Raw genomic sequence first — 23984 nt, 5'->3', positions numbered from 1 at the left:
TGGGCATTCAGGCTCTGTTACATCTAGGGGAGAGGGAGGAGAATGGCAAATACTAACTTCAGCTAATTGTAACAATGTTGCCAAATCTTTGGTCATCTCCACAAAAAGCCACATCTTGGAATTTTTTATGAGCAATAATTCATTTTGAAAGGATGGTGATTGTTTTTTAACACTGCAATCCATATACTTGTGAGCTGAATACTACTAGCATAAATAAATGCATCAAGAGTGCATTATTACAAACTAAGAATACTGTGATTAGGTCTTATATGAATTATAATCTCCTTATTGTAAAATTTTAAGAGAGAAAATAAATCTATAACAATCACTAGGTATTATCTTGAGTAGCTAGTTTTATAAATAAATTTCTAAAGTATACCGTACTGTAAAGTATACCATAAAGTATACCAGTAAAATATACTGGTCAACTCTCTCTACTATCATAGAAGATAAAGTAAATATTATATGATGAATTTTTCTAAAAATAAGCTATGCTATGTTTCTAAAACCATGAAAGGATAAAATATTTTCAGAAGAAAAATGGTATATCTGAGAGCACAGGCAAAAAATTATAGCCGTTTTTCTAGCAAGTCAAATAACATTAGACATCAATTTTTCTACTTCTGTGAAGTTGTTCAAATCAATACTAAATAGTGTATATTTACCCAAAGAGTTTAAGTATAAGTAAGAACTTTCTTAGAACTGGCTGCTTCATTGCAATGGCAGAATTAGCCTTAAAAAAATGTATATACATTTAGTTTTGACCAGGTGGCTCAGTTGGTTGGAGTGTCATCCAGTAGACCAAAAAGATTATGGGTTTGATTCCTGGTAAGAGCACATACCTAGGTTGTGAGTTGGATCCCTGGTCAGGATTTATACAAAAAGCAACCAATCAACACTTCTCTCTTGCATTGATATTTCAATATTTCTCTCTCACATTGATCTCTCTCTCTCCCTTCCCCCTCCTCTCTCTCAAATCAGTAAACATATCCTCTGCTGAGGGTTAAAAAACTAGTGTATATATTTTAATATTTGAACTTTTATTTTACACATAACATTTTTATCTTCTTAAGTCTACTTTATAATTGCCAACAAGCTGATCTCTGTTCTCTCTGAATTATGTCTACACTGTAGGTAGTTTGAAAAGCAAAAACAAAAAACAAAAAAATAAAAAAATTAAAAAAAACACAAAAAACACCAAAAATCTTCCTGTTAAAAATAAGCTGCATAATCATTCAAAAAATTGAATTGAACATTTACCATATTTTTAAAGACCATGAATAATAAAAGGGAAATAATGCAAGGTAGAAAATTCATGAATAGTAATCACTTTCTTCAGACAATAAGCAATGTTCCAATAAGCCCTGCATCCGAGAAATAACTAATTAACTTTCCAGGTAAACAAACATTATTTTGTATTCCTGTAGACCTAAAAGGAATCTAAAGATAATGAATAGCAATGTGTTCCTAATTTTCAAAAGAAGATTAAAAAGACCCTTGGCCCTCATTGTTTAGCTACTCCAAACTTTGTTAAAATAATAGGATCTACATTAGCACCAAAATAATTTTTTCTGCCCTGGAAAATAAGGAAAGAACAAGTAGCTTTTGTTTATGAAAAGTCACTTAGTCTGAACAAAGTTGATCCTTGTTGATGAAGTTATAAAATGAATACAACCCAAAGCACTGTGGATTTAATGCCTTGATGAAAATAAAGCACTTGATAAAGCCCCATGACTCCTCCCCATTATATTAATTTAAGATGGGCTAAATAAAAAAAAAGGCAGCTAAGACTTTGCAAGTAAAGGAAAAACAGAGATAGCTTATTTAATTAAAGGTATAAGTTGGTAAAACTTGTAAGAATTGAAGGCAAGACCAAGTGAGTCCCAATGATTTAGTAGGAGTAGGTGTATACCAAGGTACTAATTAAAATTTTCTGAGCACCTAAATTCTGAGTACCTAAGTATGATGCTGTAGATAAATGCCACAGGGAAATGAGGTGAGATCTTGCAAATAAGAATTACCTGGAGAAAATTTTAAAACTTAGCCAATGTTGAATTTAGAAAGCCTAAGTATTAGCTGGGATGGAAGTGACAGGGAGGGCAGGGTCATTAGGAAGAATCATCTTGAAAGGGCTAGTAATACAATATGATAGAAGAGACTTCTGGCACCCACTGAAATTATTATTACCATACTTAAAGTGCTCAAAATAATGAAACAGAAAGGGCAAAGCCTGAACTCATTTTTTAAAAGTCTGTATTTTAACTTGTACCTTCTGTTGTACATGCTGTATTTCTCTTCAGATTGTACTTCACCCAACTGAAAAGAAATCAATATAAACATAAAATCTTTTCCATGATGATCAAAAGAACACTCAAAGAACCAGCAGCCTCTCCTAGGGCTACTTCTAGTTTTCTCTCTCCTCTTCAGAGATGGGTTTTCCTTGATCTAAAGCTCCCTGGGCAGAAATTTATTCCTGGAAATATCTGAGAGGGAGGATCCCAAATATACCTCAGGTGGTTTGGCTTCATTTAATTATATACAGGCCAGGTGATTTACAGTTAAGAAGTCATAAAATGGGAATATTTTGGTCTTTTCAGGATAATAATCTAAAAGATGCTTTAGAAGGTATATTTGGCATATCCAAACTAAAACTAAATAACCATATTTTCTCTATAGATACCATAATATCTTTATTAGGAAGAATCTCAACATAGTGATCATTTTCATGACTGGTACTGAGCATATAATTAATTAATAATCATATTAATTATATGATTATTATAATTCCTGAAATCCACAAAGTTAGTATTAAATATAATACTTTTTGAGGGAAGTTATATAAAAATAATTGTCTGTTAACCACTATAATGTTATTTGAAAAAAATGTGTGACTGTCCTCGACATTTCTCAAGCTATTGATGATGCTTCCTACATTGTAGTATGTACTTTGTCATCTCTTTAAAATTGCAGGGTTTTGGACCTGGAGGTTATCTAATCAAAAACTATCTCCTTTTAACAGATAAGTAGCTAGAGGCTTTGAGAGATGCAATGGTTTGGTCCAAGTGGCATAGTCAATGATAGCAAAACCTGCAATATTTTCTGTCAACTGAATTTCATTTTGATCCTTGAAACATTCTACTGCCATTCTCTCTTCTGTTACCTTATTGCTCCAATGTTACTATATTAAAAAAAAACAAGGAGTTTAGAAATAATTATCTTTTAAAAAACAATATATATGTATATGCACATGGATGTGTATTTGTATTTCAAGTAACAATGAATCAATACATATCTTCCACTTGCTTATCTTCCACTTCCACTAAGTATCTATTGTTATGCAATAGATACTTAGTATTTGCATGACAAAAAGCTCCATTTTTATTTGCTATACTTCTCTGACATTATGATGAACTCTATTCTATGTAAACCACTAAAAATGGCTTATTTTAATCACCATTCCAGGCTTTATTTAGCCCGTACCCCATTGCACATGGTCTTAATTATTAAAATGCAGATACACAAGATTTAACACATATTAGCATTTCATCTTAGGAATTTATTTAGGAAATAAAATATTGCTCTGTAGTTTCATAAACATTAATAAATAGTTCATGTTCATTTTCAGACAGATTTAGTTACATTATCACTTAAATTTCACAACATCCATAATCTTCTAAATTGACTTATTTGATGCTCTTCAAGATCTATTTCTCTAAAGACTTAAATTTTCATCTCTGTTACTGCTTTTGAAATGCTCTTCATGACTCTGAGTCCACCTAATATAATTTTCACATTTGGTGCCATTTTTCTCAAAAGACAATACAGGGCAGGAAACACAATTCAGAAGTTCTTCATACCAGCCTACTACTTTAATTCAAAAGATGAATACAATATAAAGAAAAGAGAAATAGAGTTGAGGGTCTCTGTGTAAGAAAACTGTGTTAAAATCAAATAAATGCACACTGAGGGGCAGGCTGTGAAGTAAGATAGGGTAATAAAAAAATCTTGGCAGAAATGAGCCTTTTAGCAGTAAGGAACTGAGAAACTGAGAGTAGCTCTGCTCCCTCTTATCAGTACTTCTGTAGAAATCTTGTCTCTACTCTGGCCCCTTTCATCTTTAGCTTATATCCTAGCACCTTCTCAGCACCTCACTTATCTTTTCTTAAAATAATAATAATAATAATAATAAACAATTTCCTAGGCTTTAGTCAAAATCTTCAGTAATGCCTATGCTTTTATTTGGCAATGCTTCAAAGGTCTCTAGAGATGTCAACTATACATGTTAGCAATGAGATCTACTTTAAAGACAGTGTGACCCATGGCATTAAATGTATAATATTTCTACCAATGGTAGGATTTTATTTGTAGGTTCTGATTTCTTCATGGTAAAATAAAATGAAGAAAGTCTATAAATATAGATAGATATGTGTGTGTGCATGTGTATGTGTTTGAAATTTGTCAATATAATCTGTGTGTGTGTGTGTGTGTGTGTGTACAGCATACACTTAAATCTCTAGAGAAAATGTCTCTAACTTCTTTCTTCTCCAAGTACAGCAGGATTTTGAATTTTGGAGAAAAATGACCATCGACATCAGTGTACATCAGTGACTTGCTTTAAAAGAATCACCCTCATGCCCTGGCTACATGGCTCAGTTGGTTGGAGCACAATTCTGTACACAAAAAGGTTGCAGTTCGATCCTTACTGGATGCCTTTGAAAGGCAACAGATCAATGTCTGTCTCTCTCTCCTGTCTCTCAAATCAATAATAAAATCAATAAACATACCCTTGTGTGAGAATTGTTTTAAAAATTGCCCTCATTTTGTTGCAGACATCACGTCTCTGCTATTCTCTCTGGCAGAAAGAAGTCGGTTGTAAGCAGTTATTACAGTGTGAGTGTATATTTCTTAACTGGATAACTTAGTTGACCCCCAGCCAGTCTGACAGAATTTGCCAAGTGACGTCTCAACTGGAGGACACCCAGCTGGAGCCTTGGCCCAGCTCCTGGGATTGGTGGATACACCTCCCCAGAGGTGCTCTCTCCCTGTCCCTGGGCAACCAATGCCCCCAATCTCAGAATGCACTTCCAGACATTTCAGTCCTAGCCCTGGCTCTATGGAAGGCAGTCTCATCAGAGGAGCTCAGACTCCTGGTGGAGTCTCATCTAATTACAATTACTGGTAGAGGAAAGCTTATGTCCTGCTAGGCTTCACAGCTGCTTAGTTCCAGATTAGCCTGGAGCCTACCAAAATAAATAAGTAAACAAACATACAAACAAACAAAGATCATTTTTGCATTCCCGCCCCCGTGAGTCACCTCAAGAAGGCTGTGTTCCCCAATCCTCCCAGTGCCAGGAAGGAGAGCAAAAGTGTTATCCCATAATGGATGGAAGAGGATTAATATTTGCTTTGTTATTGAGAGAAGGGGAGGCAGATATACCGTGTGTGTGTGTGTGTGTGTGTGTGTGTGAGAGAGAGAGAGAGAGAGAGAGAGAGAGAGAGAGAGAGAGAGAGAGAGAGAGAGAGGGAGAGAGGTGTTTTGCAGGGAAAAATAAGCAAGAGGCAGATGAGACAGTGCCCCAGCTCCCTTCGGGGCCTCAGAGAACAACACACATCGTAATTCCCTTTCCAGAGCCCGACAGATTTCCACAAACAATGACATCACTCGGGCGCCGCTGACCAGATTACAGCTGGGGGCACTTTCCTGGGAGCCAGACGTGCAGGGTGGAGAGATTGAGGAGCTCTCCGGGGTGCTGGAACTGGCAGGGGCGCGGGCTCACAACGCGGCGCCCCTCGCTGGTGGAGGCGGACCGGCCAGGTCGGGGGCGGGTAGGGGTGGGCCCGGGATGGCCCAGGGCAGGGCCCGCTGCTTCTCTGGTCCTCATTGGCTGCTGGCGGACACACGTCACCCAGGCTGGTGCTCTCCTCCCGCCCCAGTAGAACTGGAGCTGAGGAGGAGCTGAAAATGCAGATTTAGCATCAAGCACAGACATACTCGCTCTTTCTCTCGGATACACACAGCTCCTCACATTCGCACCCCTGCCGGCGAGCCGGGCCACTGGACTACACGGCTTCCCCGCCAGCCAGATGCTCGAGAACACACACTGATTTGCTGCTTTCCAAGCCCCGGATCAGTCTCTTTCTCTACACAAAGATTCCTTTAAAAAGCAAACAAACAAACAAACAAACAAACAAAAAAACTATATATACATTTTTTATTTACACCTTTCATCTGGGTCCCCTGCTCCGCCAGCTTGCGCGCCTCCCAGAACCACTTTTCACTCCCAAAGAAAGATGAAAGGTGGCTGTGTCTCCCAGTGGAAGGTGGCCGCCGGGCTCCTCTTCTGTGTCATGGTTTTTGCATCTGCTAAGAGACCGGTCTTCACGAATCATTTTCTTGTGGAGTTGCATAAAGGAGGAGAGGAAGAAGCTCGCCAAGTTGCAGCAGAACACGGGTTTGGAGTCCGAAAGGTAAGATCTCCCTTGCATTTTGCATATCGTTTCAAAACCGGGACAGCCCTGCGCAATCTCATTGCAGATTTGCAAGTTTTCTCTTTCTCCTGCGATGCAGGCATTCTACCATCGGCTCTTTAACACGACATTGCCTCCAGTGATCTTTCACAGGTTATGTAATTAAAATGTCCTTGAAATTGTACTACTAAAGTCATAAAAATAATTTATTGCTCTTTGACTTGGCGAAAACAGGGTAACACCTTTCGAACAATGCCCTGAGCCGGGGCTCTGTCCGAGGTACCAAGTTCTCGGGGCTGCTTGGGGATGGAAGGATGAGGTCCTGAACATCTGAGCTTGGCTTTGGCTGTCTTGCCAGAGATATATCTAACCCTTGCTTCCATCTCCAGAAAAAGAGTTGTTTCTGACAAACAGGGCTAGAAGCTTAGACATTGCAATTCATGTTCATGCTTTTCGGACCCTGCTTCAGGAGGACTTCCCTTCTGGGGACTTGGGTCCTTGCTCTTTTCCAGGGAAAATAGCTCCTTGGCTCCAGGAGACTTAAAGACTTGAACTGGTTTTGTTTCCCAAAATCGGGGCGGAACTTCTCGCCCCCACCCCCGCCCACCACAGCACACCCCAGAAACGTACTTATTGTTAATTCTCAAGTTCTCAACGCAGAACTGTAGAAGCTGGAACGGTAGATTTTGAGGGGAGTTCCCCGCGGAGAAGTCAGGGTGGCTCCCGTGGTATGTGAGTGGCCAGCTTAGCTTTTCCAGGAGGACACGGGGATCCCCACTCCAAAAAGTTGGCAGCGTTCAACTGTTTGGGCAGTAGGATGAGGCTTCCATTCTAAAATGCCTGGGGACTCCTTTGGAAACTTCAGGGTTCCCATTCTGGGAGGGCAAGGGAGAGGAAAACACAGGGTGGAGGCTGTAGTTGACCTACTTGCTCTTCCTGCAAAATGTCCTTGGCAGGGATTTCAAGTATCCTTAAGGGACCTACCTAGGGGTTGGATCGAGTGAGCGTGCAAGGAGAAACTGGAGTGAGGGGAACCTGGAAAATATCGGATGGGATTTGGTAACCAGAGAATCGTCCGGGTTTCTGTGGGTTTCTGTCCAAGCCCCATCTCCCTCCTGATCACAGGAGAGAGACTTCAGATGAGCGGTGAGAGTTTTCTGTTGCTGTTTTTGCCTCTAAAGGGGAGCATGAACTGGGATTCCTAATCAGTCCCCCTTTCCTGACTTGCCACATCTCCCGCTTTTCTTCCAGCCTCAGCGAGGCTTTCTTTACTTGCTGCGGGCTCTCCCGCCTCCATAGGGCGTTGGCAGCCGCGATTTTGACCCAAGGTGGGTTTGACAGCAAGTTTGTCAGAGGTCTGGGAGGAGGCGCTAGGTCTGCCATCCGCGCGCGGGCGGGTTTTGCAAAAGAGAACTTGTTGCTCCAGGGAAGCGTAGGTGGAGCAGGGGTGAAACTAAGCCAGCAGAGGAAGCAGCCCTCTGTCATTCTTGGCCCAAGGCCTGAGGGCTGTTTGAAGAATGCCACCAACACAATAAGCAACCATCTTCTTCCTTCCCCCCCCTCCCCAACAAAACTTGGCAAGACCCAGGACCCAGGCGCCATAAATATAGTAGTGATTATTATTAGCTGACAGTTATAGGGCGCCTTTATGTGCTGGAGTCCTTACATACATTCTTATTTAATATTCTCAACAACTCTTAGGAAGCTATTATTATTATTAAGCCCATGGTACTTATAAGAAAACTGGCTCAATATGCATCCCTTGAAAAAAACAAAAAAAAAAAACAAAAAACCCTAGATCTTTCAGAGATGAACTCAGGCTCTTTAAACCTAGTACATACCAAACCAAGTTAAGTGTTCTGTGGGCTTTGGGGTACACTGAAAACAGATGTGACAGGAGGCTCTTCAGTTTGTGAGTGTAAAGGATGGCAGTTGATGCAGAAGTAGCTGTTACTCTCTCTCCCTACCATGCACCATTTCATAGTGTAAGCAGATATTGCTACCTACTCTTTACTTCCCCTTTTGAAAATATACTCCTACAATCTAATCTTAGAAAATTAATCAAATCTAGATGTAGCTGAAATTGATAATGACTTAACTGATTGATTGTCCAAAAGGGTTACTTTTCTTGTATAGAGGTAAAAAAAAAAAAAAACCAATGAAAAAATACACTTTTGATTATGGAATTTGAGCAAGAAGGTATAGAGATGTTCTCAACAAAAATGAGTCTGGATCATCTCAAAACACTTGCTTTAAAATCTCAAGGAACTCATACTTTGTGTAAAATCAGATACCTAAGTCTCTTTCTCCCCCATTCTTTCTTGGAGAGCAGATCACTAGTTTTGCAGCACAGCCCCAAACCTACAATTCCTATCTAGGAGAAATGGACTTTTACAATTGCCACTTCTTGCCTTACCTCTCCATAACCTCTCAGAAATAGTATCTCTTATCCAAATGACCTTTACTCTTATTCATAATCAAGTAAAAATAAGTCAATAGCAAGATACTTCTGTCTGATGAATTTTTGCAGGATGTTACACCTGTCTAGAATAAACCTTTTTCTCCCTTGGATCTATGTCTCACCCACTCTTCAAGACTGAGCTCCAAACCTTCCTGATGCTATGGACTACAATGAGCTTTCTTTGTCCACATCCCTATGTAACAAAAAGCAAAGCCAGCTTGACATAAGCACTAGTGCAGCCATCACTTCTCTAGTCATTTCATATATGTAAGTAAAAATGGTTGTAAGGATTGTCTTTTCACTGATAAGGTAAATATTCAGGGATTTCTTCTATATTTCTGGTTTCCTCACCACAGTCAATATACTATTGGGTTTGCCAGCCTATAATGAAACATTCTTGATTGTATTTATTGCTCCAGGATTCCCAAACACTGTCCTGTCTTATTTTCATTATGCTGTACTATACTTTTATCAATATTTGTTATTCATTCTTTTATTTTAAACTCTCAATATCTCCTTCTCTTTTCTCTAACACTTCTCTAATACACCTCTCAACTCCCCACGGTCTGATCTTCTCCAATACTCAGAGTCAGACTTCAAAGATTCTCAGTAATTATATACTCATCTCAAAGAAATGTCAGCTATGCAGACTAGAAGAACCTGCTATTTTATTAACTTATCTGACCTCACAAACTTGTGAAGCAGAAATTATTGGCATCATCCCTAAATCTCAGATGAGAAACTGTAAAGTTTCAAGAAGTTAAGTAACTGCTCCTATCTGGAAAGTGAAAAAGAAGTCACATTTAAAAACAATATTCTTTACCAAAAATAACTTTGTTTTTCCTATCATGCTGACTTCAGGAAGCCTTTCCTGATGGCCAAGAGCTCTCTGCCTTTAGGGTACCATTTTATGATAGTTATTTTTCCTTTCTTTTTTCCTTATTACTTCTTTTTTATCTAATACTTATTTGGTATTAACATACAAGGTGGGGCAAAAGTAGGTTTACAGTTGTTCATATGGAAAACAATGCAATAATTAATAAGTAATAATACAATAGTAAACTCTGTGTTTAGCATACTCACAATAGCAATCCTAATTTTGCCCTACCCTGTATTAACCTATGTCATTAACTAATGTTTATTAGTATGTATTTCTTCAGGCAGATCTTAAATCTTCCAAGAGAAACAATAGACTATCTCTTTTTATAGTTCTCATATTTAACATAATGTCCTGTATATGAGGTATTCAGTAAGAATTTGTTGATTATTTTGCAAGGCTATATATGTACTCTTACAAGACTATGAGAAAACCATTATATTTCCTCTCTAAAATGTAATAAAAATACCTTTAGCTTTACCCTCTGAAAGGTTTGATGAGATTACATTTTCTATTTTATCATGGCCTGGCCCAAAAATGTATGTTCATCAGAGAAGATGCATATGTCTGGGAGAGTAAGTGAATTTACAATAATAACAAAGGCCTTATTCCACAGAGTGCCTTAATATTCTCAATATACTACTAAATTTAATTCCATTAAAAAAGAAAACAAAAAAAACATTTATTAAAGCAATGTGTTGAAGGTTCACCAAAAATCAAATAAGAACTAGGATAAAAATCCAAACAACTGACAATTAGGTGTTTTTGTTTTTATATAGTATGTTTTGTGTTTTATTCATATAGGACTGAAGCTAAAATAATTACACAAATAAAATCATGTGAGTACTTTTATATGTATAAAGGTTTAAACATTTTTAATAGTAATTGTGTTCTTGTATAATAGAATCAAAGTTTTGGTCATTTAAAAATATAATACATTCTAGGAAAGAGCACAGCTTAATACATTTTTACCTACTGGACACACATGTGTAACCAGAACCCAAATAATAAAATAAAATGTTATCAACATTCCAAAACTCCTCCTCTTCCTCATTTGGGTAGTTTTTAGTTTTAGGGTATTATAAATTTTGCTTCTGTGGCTATTGTAGTGTATGTATTTTGGTGAAAACATGTATGGCTTTCTGTTGGAAACATTCCCAGGAATAGAATTGTTGAATCAAGGGGCATGCATATTCAACTTTACGAGACTATCAGTTTTCTATTGTTGTATAACAAACTACTACAGATGTAATGGCCACCCTAAAACCACACAAATTTGTTAGTTCATAGTTTTCATGGATAAGGAATCTTGCACATTTTAGTTGGGTCTTCTGTTCAAGATCTCCCAGGCTGAAATTAAGATATTGGCCATTTTGTCTTCATCTAGAGGCACAGCTAAAGGAAAATCCACTTCTGAGTATATTCAGGTTTTTAGAAGAATTTAGCTCTTTGTAGTTAGAGAACTGGAGTCTTTTTTTCCTTTCCCTTCTTTCCTTCCTTCCTGCCTCCCTTCCTCCCTCCCTTCCTGCCTCCTTCCCTCCATCTCTCTCTCTCTCTTTCTGCTGGCTACTGGACCAAGACCACTCTCAGCTCCTTCAGGTTATTCTCATGACCTTGCCACATGACCTCCTTGATAGGCCTTCTCACACTCTGACCCTTCAAATCTCCTTCTTTAGGAAGGTCTCAGTCCCTGCTTAGGGTTAATCTAGTTAGGTCCTCCCAAGACAATTTCTCTTGATTTTTTTATTAACTTAACTAAACAGATTTGGTACCTTTACTATAGTTGACAAACCTGTTCATCTCTGTCATATAGTGTAATCTAATCATGGAAGTGTAATACAACATATTCACAGTCCTGACTACAATCAGGGGGAGGGGATTTACAGGGCATGCACACTAAGGTATGGAACTCTTGGGGCCATCACATAATTCTGCCTACCAAAGACAAACTGACAAACAACTTCACAAAGTTGTTATTCCAATTCCCATTTCTACCAGCAGTGTGTGAGAGTTCTGGTTGCTCCACATTCTCAACGGCATTTGATATATTATACCTTTCTCCTTTCATTTATTTTGGTGGATATATTGTAGTGTCTCATTGTGATTTTTAACTTGCATTATCCTAGTGATCATCTGAAGCTGAATGTCTCTTTATATGCTTATTGGTAATTGAGATATTCTCTTTTTTACATATTTGTTCAAGTATTTTGCCCTAAACTTTTTTTCTTATGGATTACCTGTCATAGTTATTGGTTTGTAGATCTTCACCTATAATAGATAGGAATCTCTTGTCAGATGTGTGTATTTTAAATATTTATTATCAACCATTTTATTAAAGTATACTTGAAATACAATATTACATTAGTTTCAGGTATATGGCATAATGATCTGACATTCATATACCTTATGAAATGATCACCATAAGTCTAATAACCATATGTCACCATACATAATTACTAAGATATTATTGACTAAATTTATCCTGATGTGCATTACATCCCAATGACTTACTAATTTATAACTATAAGGTTATACCTCTTAAACCTTTTCATTTTTTCCACCCATTCTCATTACCTGCCCCACCTTTGGCAACCATCAATTTGTTCTGTTTCTCTATATCTGTTTCTGTTTTGTTTTAGGTTTTTGTTCTATGTTTTGTTTTAGACTCCACATATAAATGAAATCATATGGCATTTGTCTTTCTCTGTATGACTTATTTAACTTAGCATTATATCCTCTAAGTATATTCATGTTGTCACAAATGGTAATATTTCATTCTTTTTTATGACTGACTAGTACTTCATTGTGCACATGAGTGCACATGTGTTCATGTATGTCACATCCTCTTTAACTGTTCCTCTATTGATAGACACCTAAGTGGCTTCTACGTCTTGGCTGCTTTAAATAATGTTGTGATAAACATAGGGGTGTATATACGTTTTCAAATTATTCTGTTTACTTTCTTCAGATAATTAACCAGAAGTGGAATTACTGAATCATATAGTAGTTCTATGGTTAAATATAGAAGATCCTCTCTTCTCATAGTGATTGCACCAGTTTACAATCCTATCAATAGTACATGAGGGTTCCCTTTTCTCCACGCCCTTACCAACACTTGTCATTTATTTATTTCTTGATAATAGGCAATCTGACTGGTATGATTTTGATTTGTATTTCCCTGATAATGTTTCAAGCATTTTTGTGTCTGTTAACAATCTGTATAGCTTCCTTGGAGAAATATCTATTCAGATCCTCTGCCTACTTTTTAATCAGATTGTTTGGGGTTTTCTGATGTTGAATTACATGAGTTTTTATATAGTTTGTATATTAACCCCTTATTGAATATATCATTTGCAAATATCTTCTCCTATTCAGTAGGTTATCTTTTTGTTCTGTTGATGATTTCCTTCATTGTACAAAGGCATTTTAGTTTGATGTATTCTTATTTGTTTATTTTTGCTTTTATTGCCTTCGCTCAAGAAGACATATCAAAAAGAATTATTTCTAAGACCAATATTAGTTTGCTTCTTATGTTTACTTCTAGGAGTTTTATGGTTTCAGGTCTTACATTTATTTTAGGACTCCATTCCTTTTCAAGTTTATTTTGTATATTGTATGAGAAAGTTGTCCTGTTTCTTTTTGTGTGTTTTTATCTGTCCGGTTTGCATAACACCATTTATTAAAAATGTATACTGTATTTTCTGCATTGTATATTCTTGCTTCCTTTGTTGTAGATTAATTGACCATATAAGTGGGTTTATTTCTATGCTCTCTATTCTCTTCTATTGACCTATGTATCCATTTTTGGCCCAGTATCTGTTTTGATTATTATAGCCCTGTAGTATAGTTTGAAATCAGGAATCATGATTAATTCCAATTTGTGCTTATTTTTCAAGACTGTTTTAGGTATTCAGGCTCTTTTATGGTTACCTATAAATTTTTGAATTGTTGGTTCCAGTTCTGTGACAAGCCATTGGAATTTTGATGGAGACTGCATTGAGTCTGCAGATTTCTTTGGGTAGTATGGTCATTTTAACAATATTCATCCTTCAAAACCATGAGCACAATATAACTTTCATTTATTTGTGACATCTTTAGTTTCTTTCATCAGGATCATAGATTTTAGATTTTTCACCTCCTTGGTTAAATTTATTCTTAAATATTTTATTCTTTTTGATGCAATTATAAATGGACTGTTCTCTTAATTTCTCTTTCCCATAATTTGTTATTAGTGTACAGGAATGGAACAAATTTCTGTACATTAAATTTGTATTCTGCAACTTTACTGAATTAATTTATTACTTCTAATGGTTTTTTTATGGAATCTTTAGGATTAGTATCATGTCACTGGCAAACAGTGACAATTTGACTTTTTTTCAATTTAGATACTTTTATTTTCCTTTCTTGCTTTACTGCTGTGTCTAGGACTTTCAGTACTATTTTGAATAAAGTGGTGAAAGGGACCATTCTTTTCTTGTTCTTGATCTTAGAAAAGCTTGTAACTTTTCACCATTGAGTATGATATTACCTATGGGTTTGTCATATATGGTCTTTGTTATGATGAGGTATAATCCCTCTATACTCACTTTGTTGAGAGTTTTTATCGTATAAAAATGTTGAATTTTGTCAAATTGTTTTTACATATACTAAAGTGATCTTACAATGTCCATCCTTTGTTTGATTAATGTGATACTGATTGATTTGCCCATCTTCTGCATCCCTGGGATAAATCCCACTTGACCATGGTGTATGATCCTTTCAATGTATTGTTTTATTTGGTCTGTTTATATTTTGTTGAAAATATTTGTATCTGTGTTCATTAGGAATATTGGCCTGCAGGGTTTTTTTTTAATTCATTTTTGGTAGTATCTGGCTTTGGTATCAGGGAAATACTGGGCTTACGGAATAACTTTGAAAGTGTTCCTTCCTCTTTCATTTTTTGGAATGGTACATATTAATGATACATACATGGTACATAATGGTACATATTCTCATGTTAATATATAAGAATACATATTTTTTCCCTAAATGTTTGGTAAAATTTATCTGTGAAGCCACCTGGTTCTGGGCTTTTGTTTGCTGGTAGTTTTTATTACTACTACTACTACTACTACTACTACTACTGATTTAATTTTGTTACTAGTAATCAAAATTATTTTGGTTCAGTCTTGGAAGATTGTGTATTTCTACAACGTACCCATTTCTTCCAGGTTGTCAAATTTATTGGCATATAATTGTTTATGTGTTGTATCTTAACAATCCTTTGTATTTCTGTGGTGTTGGTTGAAACTTCTCCCTTTTCATTTCTGATTTCATTTGTTTTGCCCTCTCTTTATTCTTGATAAGTATGGCTGAAGGTTTGTTGATTTTGTTTATATTTTCAAAGAATCAGCTTTTAGTTTCATTTATCTTTCTTGTTGTTTTTGGCAGGGGGTATCTGTATTTCATTTACCTCTGCTCTTATCTTTATTATTTTCTTCCTTTACTAACTTTGGGCATTATTTGTTTTTATTATCTTGTTCCTTCAGGTATAAAGTTAAAATGTTTATTTCAGATTTTTCTTGTTTCTTTCTTGAAGTATTCCTATATTGTTATAAGCTTCCATTTTAGAATTGTTTCTGTTGCACCCCACAGATTTTGGTAAGTTGTGCTTCCATTTTCATTTGTCCCACTATTCTCTGACTTCTTTGTTAACCTATTGGTTGTTCAGTAGTATGTTGTTTAGTCTTCATGTGTTTGTGTTTTTAGAGTCTTCTTGTAATTGGTTTTTAGTTTCATACTCTTATGGTCAGAAAAGAAACTTTATGTGACTACAAACTTTTTAAATTTATTAAGATTTGTTTTTTGCCCTAATGTTATCTATGCTAGGGAATTTTCCATGTGCAGTTGAAAAGAATATGCATGCTGCAGTTTTTGAATAAAATGTTTTATATAAATCTGTTAAGCTCATTGATCTAATGAGTCATTTAAACTTAATGTTTCCTTATTATTTTTCTATCTAGATGATCTATTCATTGGTGTAAGTTGAGGGTCAAAGTCCCTTACTATTGTATTACTGACATTTTTTACTTTTATGTCCATTAATATTTGCTTTATATATTTAGGTACTCCTATGTTGGATGTATAAATATTTATGAATACTTCTTGGGTTGGCCCTTTTATCATTATGTAATTCCTTCCATGTCTCTTTTTACAGTTTTTATTTTGAAGTCTATTTTTCTGATGTGAATATTGCTACCTCATTTTCTTTTTATTTTTATTTGCATGAAATATCTTTTTCTACCCCCTCACTGTCAGGTTTTGTGTGTCTTTCTATCTGGTGTGGGTGTCTTGTAGGCAACATACAAGTAAACCTTGGTGTTTTTGCCATTTAGCCACCCTATTTTATTAAATTAAATTTATTGGAGTAACACTGGTTAATAAAATTACATGGTTTCAAGTGGTATAATTCTATAATATATCATCTGTATATGCATTGTTTGTCCACCATCCAAAGTCAGATGTTCTCTCATCACCATGTATTTGACCCCCTTTACTCTTTACTACCCATATCATACCTATTCCTCTGCCAGCCACCGTAGTGTTGTCTATGTCTATGAGTTTTTTGTTTGTTTGGTTTTCTCATTGCTCATCTGTTGCTTTCAGTGTTATATCCCAATGTGAGTGAAATCACATGGTCTTTGACTTTTCCTGTCTGACTTATTTCATTTAGCATGATATTGTCAAGATCCCTCATGTTGTTGTAAACAGCAATATTAAATCTTTTCTTATGTCTAAGTAGTATATATATATATATATATATATATATATATACCATGTATTCTATATCCAATCATTTATCAAGGGACATTGCCTTGTTTTCATGTCTTGACTACCATGAATAATACTGCAATGAACATAGGGGTGCATATATCTCTGCAAGCAAATGTTCTCAAAATTTTTAGGTAGAAACCAAGAAGAGAGGTTACTGAGTCATATGGTAACTCTATTCTTAATTTTTAAGGAGACTTCTTATTGTTTTTCATAGTGGCTGTACTAATTTACATTCCCATCAGCAGTGAATAAGGGTTTCTTTTTCTCCACCTCTCCAATGCTTGTGAAATGATCAAAGACTTACATATAAGACCTGAAACACTAAATTACACAAAAGAAAACATAACTACTAAACTTATGGACCTTGGCCTTAGAGAGGATTCTATGAATTTGACTCCAAAGGCAGAAAAGTAAAAGAAAAAATAAATGAATGGGATTATATCAAATTAAAATGCTTCTGCACAGCAAAAGAAGCCACAAACAAAACAAAAGGCAACCAACTGAATGGGAGAAGATATTTGCAAACAATAGCTCCAACAAGGAGTTAATATCCAAAGTACATAAAGAACTCAAAAAACTCAACACCAAATAAACAAACAACCCAATTTTTAAAACGGCAGAGTTTCTGAACACTTCTCCAAAAAAGACATACAAATGACCAATAGATATAAGAAAAGATGCTCAATTTTACTAGTTATTAAGGAAATGCTGATTAAAACTACAATAACATACCACCCTACACCTGTTAGAAGGGCTATTATCCTGAGTACCCTATCTTTTTTGATTGGATTATTTAGTCCACTTACATTTAAAGTACTTATAGATATATATGTACTTATCATCATTTTGTTCATTGTTTTCTGGTTATTTTTGTAGTTTTTATCTGCTCTTTTCTTTTTCCTTTGGTTTCCTGCCTAGTGGTTCCTGGGGGTGGAGGATTGTTATTTCTGAGTTTTACTTTTCTTTGTTTTGGGTTTTTTTGTCATGTCTTGTAGGTTTTTGGTTTGTGGTTACCATGAAGTTGATCTCTATCTCTATCTCTATCTCTATCTATACCTATATATAAGACTATTTTAAGCTTATATGCATTTGGAAAACAAGAACAAATTGGAGAGGACAAAAGAGAGGAGAAAGGGGGATAAGCTAGGAAAGAACAGGAGGGACTAGTTAAAGAACAAGTATAAAAGGCCCATGGTTATGAACAACAAGGTGAGAATTGATTGTGGGAGCAGGAGGTGGGGAGCAGGGGAGAGCAATGGGGGAAAATTGGGATAAATGTAATGGAACAAAAATTTTAAAATTTTAAAAAAATTACAAAATGCATTTCATATGTACTTCATTTGTACTCCTACCTTCCCCAAAAATGATGTCATATTTAAGATCTTTTTTGGAGTGTGCATATCTCCTAACTCCTTACTGTAACTATAGTTGATTTAGTTTTTATTTTTTAGGGGTTTTTTCAAGATTTATATTTATTTATTTTTAAATATATTTTATTGATTATACTATACAATTATCCTATTTTTATCTTCACTTTATACCCTCTGCCCTCTACCTCCCCAACCTCCAGAATCCACCCAATTTTGTTCATGTCCACAGGTTGTACATGTAAGTTCTTTGGCTTCTCCAGTTCCTATACTATTCTTAAACTCCCCCTGTCTATTTTGTGCCTATCAATTGTGCTTCTTATTCCCTGAACCTCTTTCTCCATACTCCCCCTTTCCCTCCTGGCTGATAACCCTGTTGTGATCTCCATTTCTATCAATCTGTTCCTGTTCTAGTTGTTAGCTTAATTTTTTGTTTTGTTTTGTTTTTTAGGTTCAGTTGTTGACAGTTGTGAGTTTGTTGTCATTTTACTATTCATAGGTTTTTATCCTCTTTTTCTTAGATAAGTCCTTTAAACATTTCATATAATGAAGGCTTGGTCATGATTAATTTCTTTAATTTGACATTATCGGGGAAGCACTTTATCTGCCCTTCCATTCTAAATGATAGCTTTTCTGGATAAAGTAATCTTGGATGTAGGTCCTTGGCTTTCAAGACTTTGAATCCTTCTTTCCAGCTCCTTTTTGCATGCAAGATTTCTTTTGATAAATCAGCTGATAGTCTTATAAACACTTCTTTGTAGGTAACTGTCTCCTTTCTCTTGCTGTTTTTTTTTTCATTTAAATTATTTTATTGTTGTTCAATTACAGTTGTCTGTATTTTCTCCTCACCCTTCCACACCAACCCCTCCAAACCAATCTCCCTCTCTTGATTCCACCCTCCCCTTGGTTTTACCTATGTGTCCTTTATAGTAGTTCCTGAAAACCCTTCTCCCCACTGTCCCCTGCCCCCTCCCCTCTGGCTATGTTAGGTTGTTCTTAATTTCAATGACTCTGGTTATATTTTGTTTACTTTTTTCTTTTGTTGATTATGTTCCAGTTAAAGGTGAGATCATATGGTATTTCTCCCTCACTACCTGGCTTATTTCACTTAGCATAATGCTCTCCAGTTCCATCCATGCTGACACAAAGGGTAGGAGCTCCTTCTTTCTCTCTACTGCATAGAATTCCATTGTGTATATGTATCATAGTTTTTTGATCCACTCATTTGCTGATGGACACTTGGGTTGCTTCCAGCACTTGGCTATTGTAAATTGTGCTGCTATGAACATTGGGGTGCATAGGTTCTATTGGGTTGGTGTTTCAGGGCTACTAGGGTATAATCCCAACAGTAGGATTGCTGGGTCAAAGGCAGAACCATTTTTAGTTTTCTGAGGAAATTCCATACTATTTTCCCTAGTAGTTGTACCAGTCTGAATTCCTACCCACAATGCACTAGAGCTCCCTTTTTTCTTCATCCTTTCCAACATTTGTTGGTTGATTTGCCTATGTTGGCCATTCTGACTGGTGTGAGGCGGTATCTCATTGTGGTTTTAATTTGCATCTCCCTGATAGCTAGTGATGCTGAGCATCTTTTCATGTGTCTCTGGGCCCTCTATAAGTCCTCCTTGGAGAAGTGTCTGTTCAAGTCTTTTGCCCATTTTTTAATTGTTGTTTTTTTTTTTGTCTTCCTGGAGTGGAGTTGTATCAGTTCTTTATATATTTTGGAGATCAAATCCTTGTCCGTGGTGTCATTAGCAAATATGTTTTCTCATACTGTTGGTCCTCTTTTTATTTTAATGCTGTTTTCTTAAGCCATGCAGAAGCTTTTTATTTATTTTTATTTTAAAAAATATATTTAATGATTATGCTATTACAGCTGTCCCATTTCCCCCTTCATTCTCCTCCACCCTGCACACCCCTCCCACCCACCTTCCCCCACTTTAGTTCATGTCCATGTGTCATAAGTTCTTTAGCTTCTAAATTTCCCATACTATTCTTGCCCTCCCCTTGTCTATTTTCTACCTACCATCTATACTTATTCTCTGTACCTTTTCCCCTCTCTTCTCCACCCACTCTCCTGTTACTAACCCTACATGTGATCTCCATTTCTGTAGTTCTGTTCCTGTTATAGTTGTTTGCTTAGTTTGTTTTTGTTTTAGGTGTGCTTGTTAATAATTGTGAGTTTGCTGTCATTTTACTGTTCATAGTTTTTATCTTCTTTTTCTTAGATAAGTCCCTTTAACATTTCATACAATAAGGGCTTGGTGATGATGAACTCCTTGAACTTTAACTTATCTGAGAAGCGCTTTATCTGCCCTCCCATTCTAAATGAAACTTTTGCTGGATAGAGAAATCTTGGATGTAGGTCCTTGCCTTTCATGATTTGGAATCCTTCTTTCCAGCCCCTTCTTGCCTGTACGGTTTCTTTAGAGAAATTAGATGACAGTCTGATGGGAACTCCTTTGCAGGTGACTGTCCCCTTATCTCTTGCTGCTTCTAGGATTATGTCCTTCATTTTAATCTTGGATAATGTAATTATGATGTGCCTTGGTGTGTTCCTCCTTGGGTCCAACTTGTTTGGGATTCTCTGAGCTTCCTGGATGTCCTGGAAGTCTATTTCCTTTGCCTTGCAACCCAGGGTTGGGGAAGTTCTCCTTTATTATTTGTTCAAATAAGTTTTCCACTTGTTGCTGTTCCTCGTCCCCTTCTGGTACCCCTACAATTTGGTGTTGGAATGTTTAAAGATGTCCTAGATGTTCCTAAGCCTCTCTTCGTTTTTTTTTTTTTTTAATTCTTTTCTGTTTGGTTGTTTCTTTCTTCCTTCTGGTCCATTCCATTGATTTGAGTCCCAGTTTCCTTCCCATCACTATTGGTTCCCTGTGCATTTTCCTTTATTTCACTTAGTGTATCCTTCATTTTTTCATCTAATTTGTGACCAGAATCAATCAATTCTGTGAGCATCCTGATCACCAGTGCTTTGAACTGTGCATCTGATAGGTTGGCTATCTGTTGGTCTCTTAGATGTATTGACTCAGGATTTGATCTGTTCTTCCCTTTGAGCTACTTTTTTTTTTTTTTTGGCGGGGTGTGGGGGGTGTTGTGCCTGTTGAGTATGAGGCGGGGACTTAGGTGTTCACCAGGGTGGGTCAGCCCAGTCACTGGGTTGTGACGCTGTATGTGAGGGTGGGGTCAGAGAGGGAACAATGGCACTTGTTCTGTTCTCCTATTTCAGTCCCTTCCACTGCTTCCCACAAGCAAATTGGGCCCTTCTGGTGCTGGTTCCCAGGTGGGTGGGCTTGTGTACACTCTAGGACCCTGTGGGTCTCTCCAACGAACTCTCCTATGAGGCTGGGAGTCTCTCTCAGCACCTCTACCATCACAAGTGTTTTCAATTGGTGCTTTTAGCCTTTATTTCCCAGCACTGGGGCCCTGGGTTGCAAGGTCTTTCTCACTTCCCATTTTTGCCTGGTTTATCTGCACATGAATGTGTGTCCACAGTCAGCAGTGGCCTTGCATGCCTCACTGGGTCTGCCCATTGCCACCCCACGCCTGGGGTCTGCCAGCCGCCACCTGCACCCTGTACACCCAGGACTGCCAACCACCGCTTTTTCCTACCACGACCCCCTCCGCTGGCTGCCAACTCTGCCCCTCTTACTGGTCTGGATGAATTGTTGTCGGACTGCCGTACAGTTCAATTTTCTGTCAAGATCTGGTTGTTTTTTTGTTTCTAAATTTTTGTTGTCCTTAATTGTGGTTGTATAAGCAGGTACAGTGTGTCTACCTACGCCTCCATCTTGGCTGGAAGTCCCTTTAGCTATGCAGAAGCTTTTTAATTTGATGAGATCCCATTTATTTATTCTTTCATCTAGGAGACATATTTGTGAAGGTGCTGCTGAATGGAATGTCTGAGATTTTCCTGCCAATGTTTACCTCTAGGACGTTTATGGTGTTATGACTTATATTTAAGTGTTTTATTCACCTTGATTTTATTTTTGTATATGGTGCAAGCTGGTAATCAAGTTTCATTTTTTTTTTTGCACATAGCTCTCCCGTTCTCCCAACACCATTTGTTGAAGAGGCTATTTTTGCTCCATTTTATGCTTCTTTCCTCTTTGTCAAATATTAATTGACCATAGAGACTTGGGTTTGTTTCTGGGCTCTCTGTTCTATTCTATTGGTCTATGTGCCGGTCTTTATGTAAATACCAGGCCATTTTGATTACAGTGGTCTTGTAACACAGTTCAGTATGAGGTATTGTGATTCCTCCTGCTTTGTTCTTCTTTCTCAAAATTGCAGCAGCTATTTGGGGTCATTTATGGTGCCATAAAACTTTGTGAAATGTTTGTTCTAAATCAGTGAAATATGTCATTGGTACTTTAATAGGTATTGCATTGAATCTATAAATTGCTTTTGGTAGTATGTACATTTTGATGATGTTAATTCTTCCAATCCATGAGCATGGTACATGTTTCCATTTGTTTATGTCTTCCTTAATTTCTTTCTTCAGTGTTGTACAGTTTTCTGAGTACAGATATTTTACTTCCTAGGTTACGTTTATTCCTAGGTATTTTTTTTTCTTGTTGCTGTATCAAATTGGATTTTTTTTCCCATTTTCTGTTTCTGATGTTTCATTGTTGGTATATAAAAATGCCTTTGGTTTCTGAGTATTGACTTTGTATTGGCTGTTTTGTCAAATTCACTTATTAGGTTGAGCAAGTTTTTGGCGGAGTCTATAGGATTTTCTATGTACACTATCATGTCATCTGCAAACAGTGACAGTTTTGTTTCCTCCTTTCCAATTTGGATGCCTTTTACTTCTATTCCTTGTCTGATTGCTGTGACTAAGATTCCTAGTACTATGTTGAATAGGAGTGGTGAAAGTGGGCATCCTCATCTTGTTCCTGATCTTAGTGGGAAAGCACTAAGTTTTGCCCACTGAGTACAATGTTGGCTGTAGGCCTCCCATATATGGCCTTTATTATGTTGAGGAATGCTCCCTCTATTCCCACTTTGCAGAGTGTTTTTATCATAAATGCATGCTGGGACTTATCAAATGCTTTTTCTGCATTTGTTGATATGAACATGTGACTTTTGTCTTTGCTGTTTTTTATGTGATATATTATATTTACTGATTGGTGAATATTGTACCATCCTTGCATTTCTGGGATTAATCCCACTTGGTCATGGGGTACGATCTTTTTATTGTATTGATTGATGTCATTTGCCCATATTTTGTTGAGGATTTTAGCATCTATATTCATCAGGGATATTGGCTTGAAGTTTTCTTTCTTTGTTATGTCTTTATCTGCTTTTTGGATTAGGATAATGTTGGCTTCATAAAAAGAGTTTGGGAGTCTTCTATCTTCTTGAATTGTTTGAAATAATCTGTGGAGGATTGGGCTTAGCTCTCCCTTAAATGCTTTGTAGAATTCTCCTCTGAAACCATCTGGTCCAGGGCTTTTGTGTGTCAGGAGTTTTTTAATTACTGTTTCAATTTTAACAGGTGTTATTGGTCTTTTCAGGTTTTCTGCTTCTTCATTGAGTTTTGGAAGATTATATTTTTTTAGAAATTTGTCCATTTCATCTAGGTTTTCAAATTTCTTGGCATATAGTTCTTCATAATAATTGCTTACAATCCTTTGTATTTCTGTGGTATCAGTTGTAATCTCTCCTCTTTCATTTCTGATTGTGTTTATTTGGGTCCTCTCTCTTTTTCTCTTGCTGAACCTGTTTCAAGGCTTTTCAATTTTATTTATCTTTTCAAAGAACCAGCGCCTAGATTCATTGATCCTTAGAATTGTGCTTTTAGTCTCTGTCATTTAATTCTGCTCTGACCTTGGTTATTTCCTTCCTTCTACCTGCTCTAGGTTGTCTTTGTTGTTGTTCCTTGAGTTCCTATAGATGTAAGGTTAGGTTGTTTGTTTGAAATGTTTCTATCTTTTTTAGGTAGGCCTGTATCGCTATGAACTACTCTCTCAGGACTGTCTTCACTGTGTGC

The 23984-nt window shown here is 36.6% G+C and overlaps 1 protein-coding gene across 1 annotated transcript in view; it reads left to right on the top strand.

Moving 5' to 3' along the window:
* Positions 1 to 5880: 5880 nt before the first annotated feature.
* Positions 5881 to 23984, top strand: part of PCSK2 (proprotein convertase subtilisin/kexin type 2) — a 363148-nt gene continuing 345044 nt past the window's right edge. Inside the window, exon 1 of the mRNA XM_028524847.2 lies at positions 5881 to 6468. Coding sequence (XP_028380648.1) covers positions 6292 to 6468 — 177 coding nt within the window. The 5' untranslated portion in view covers positions 5881 to 6291. The remainder of the gene's footprint in view (positions 6469 to 23984) is intronic.

This window comes from Phyllostomus discolor, chromosome 9 (assembly GCF_004126475.2).
Source record: "Phyllostomus discolor isolate MPI-MPIP mPhyDis1 chromosome 9, mPhyDis1.pri.v3, whole genome shotgun sequence".
NCBI lineage: Eukaryota > Metazoa > Chordata > Mammalia > Chiroptera > Phyllostomidae > Phyllostomus > Phyllostomus discolor.
The sequence above is the reverse complement of the archived record's forward strand: the minus strand, read 5'-3'. Positions and strand labels throughout refer to the sequence as shown.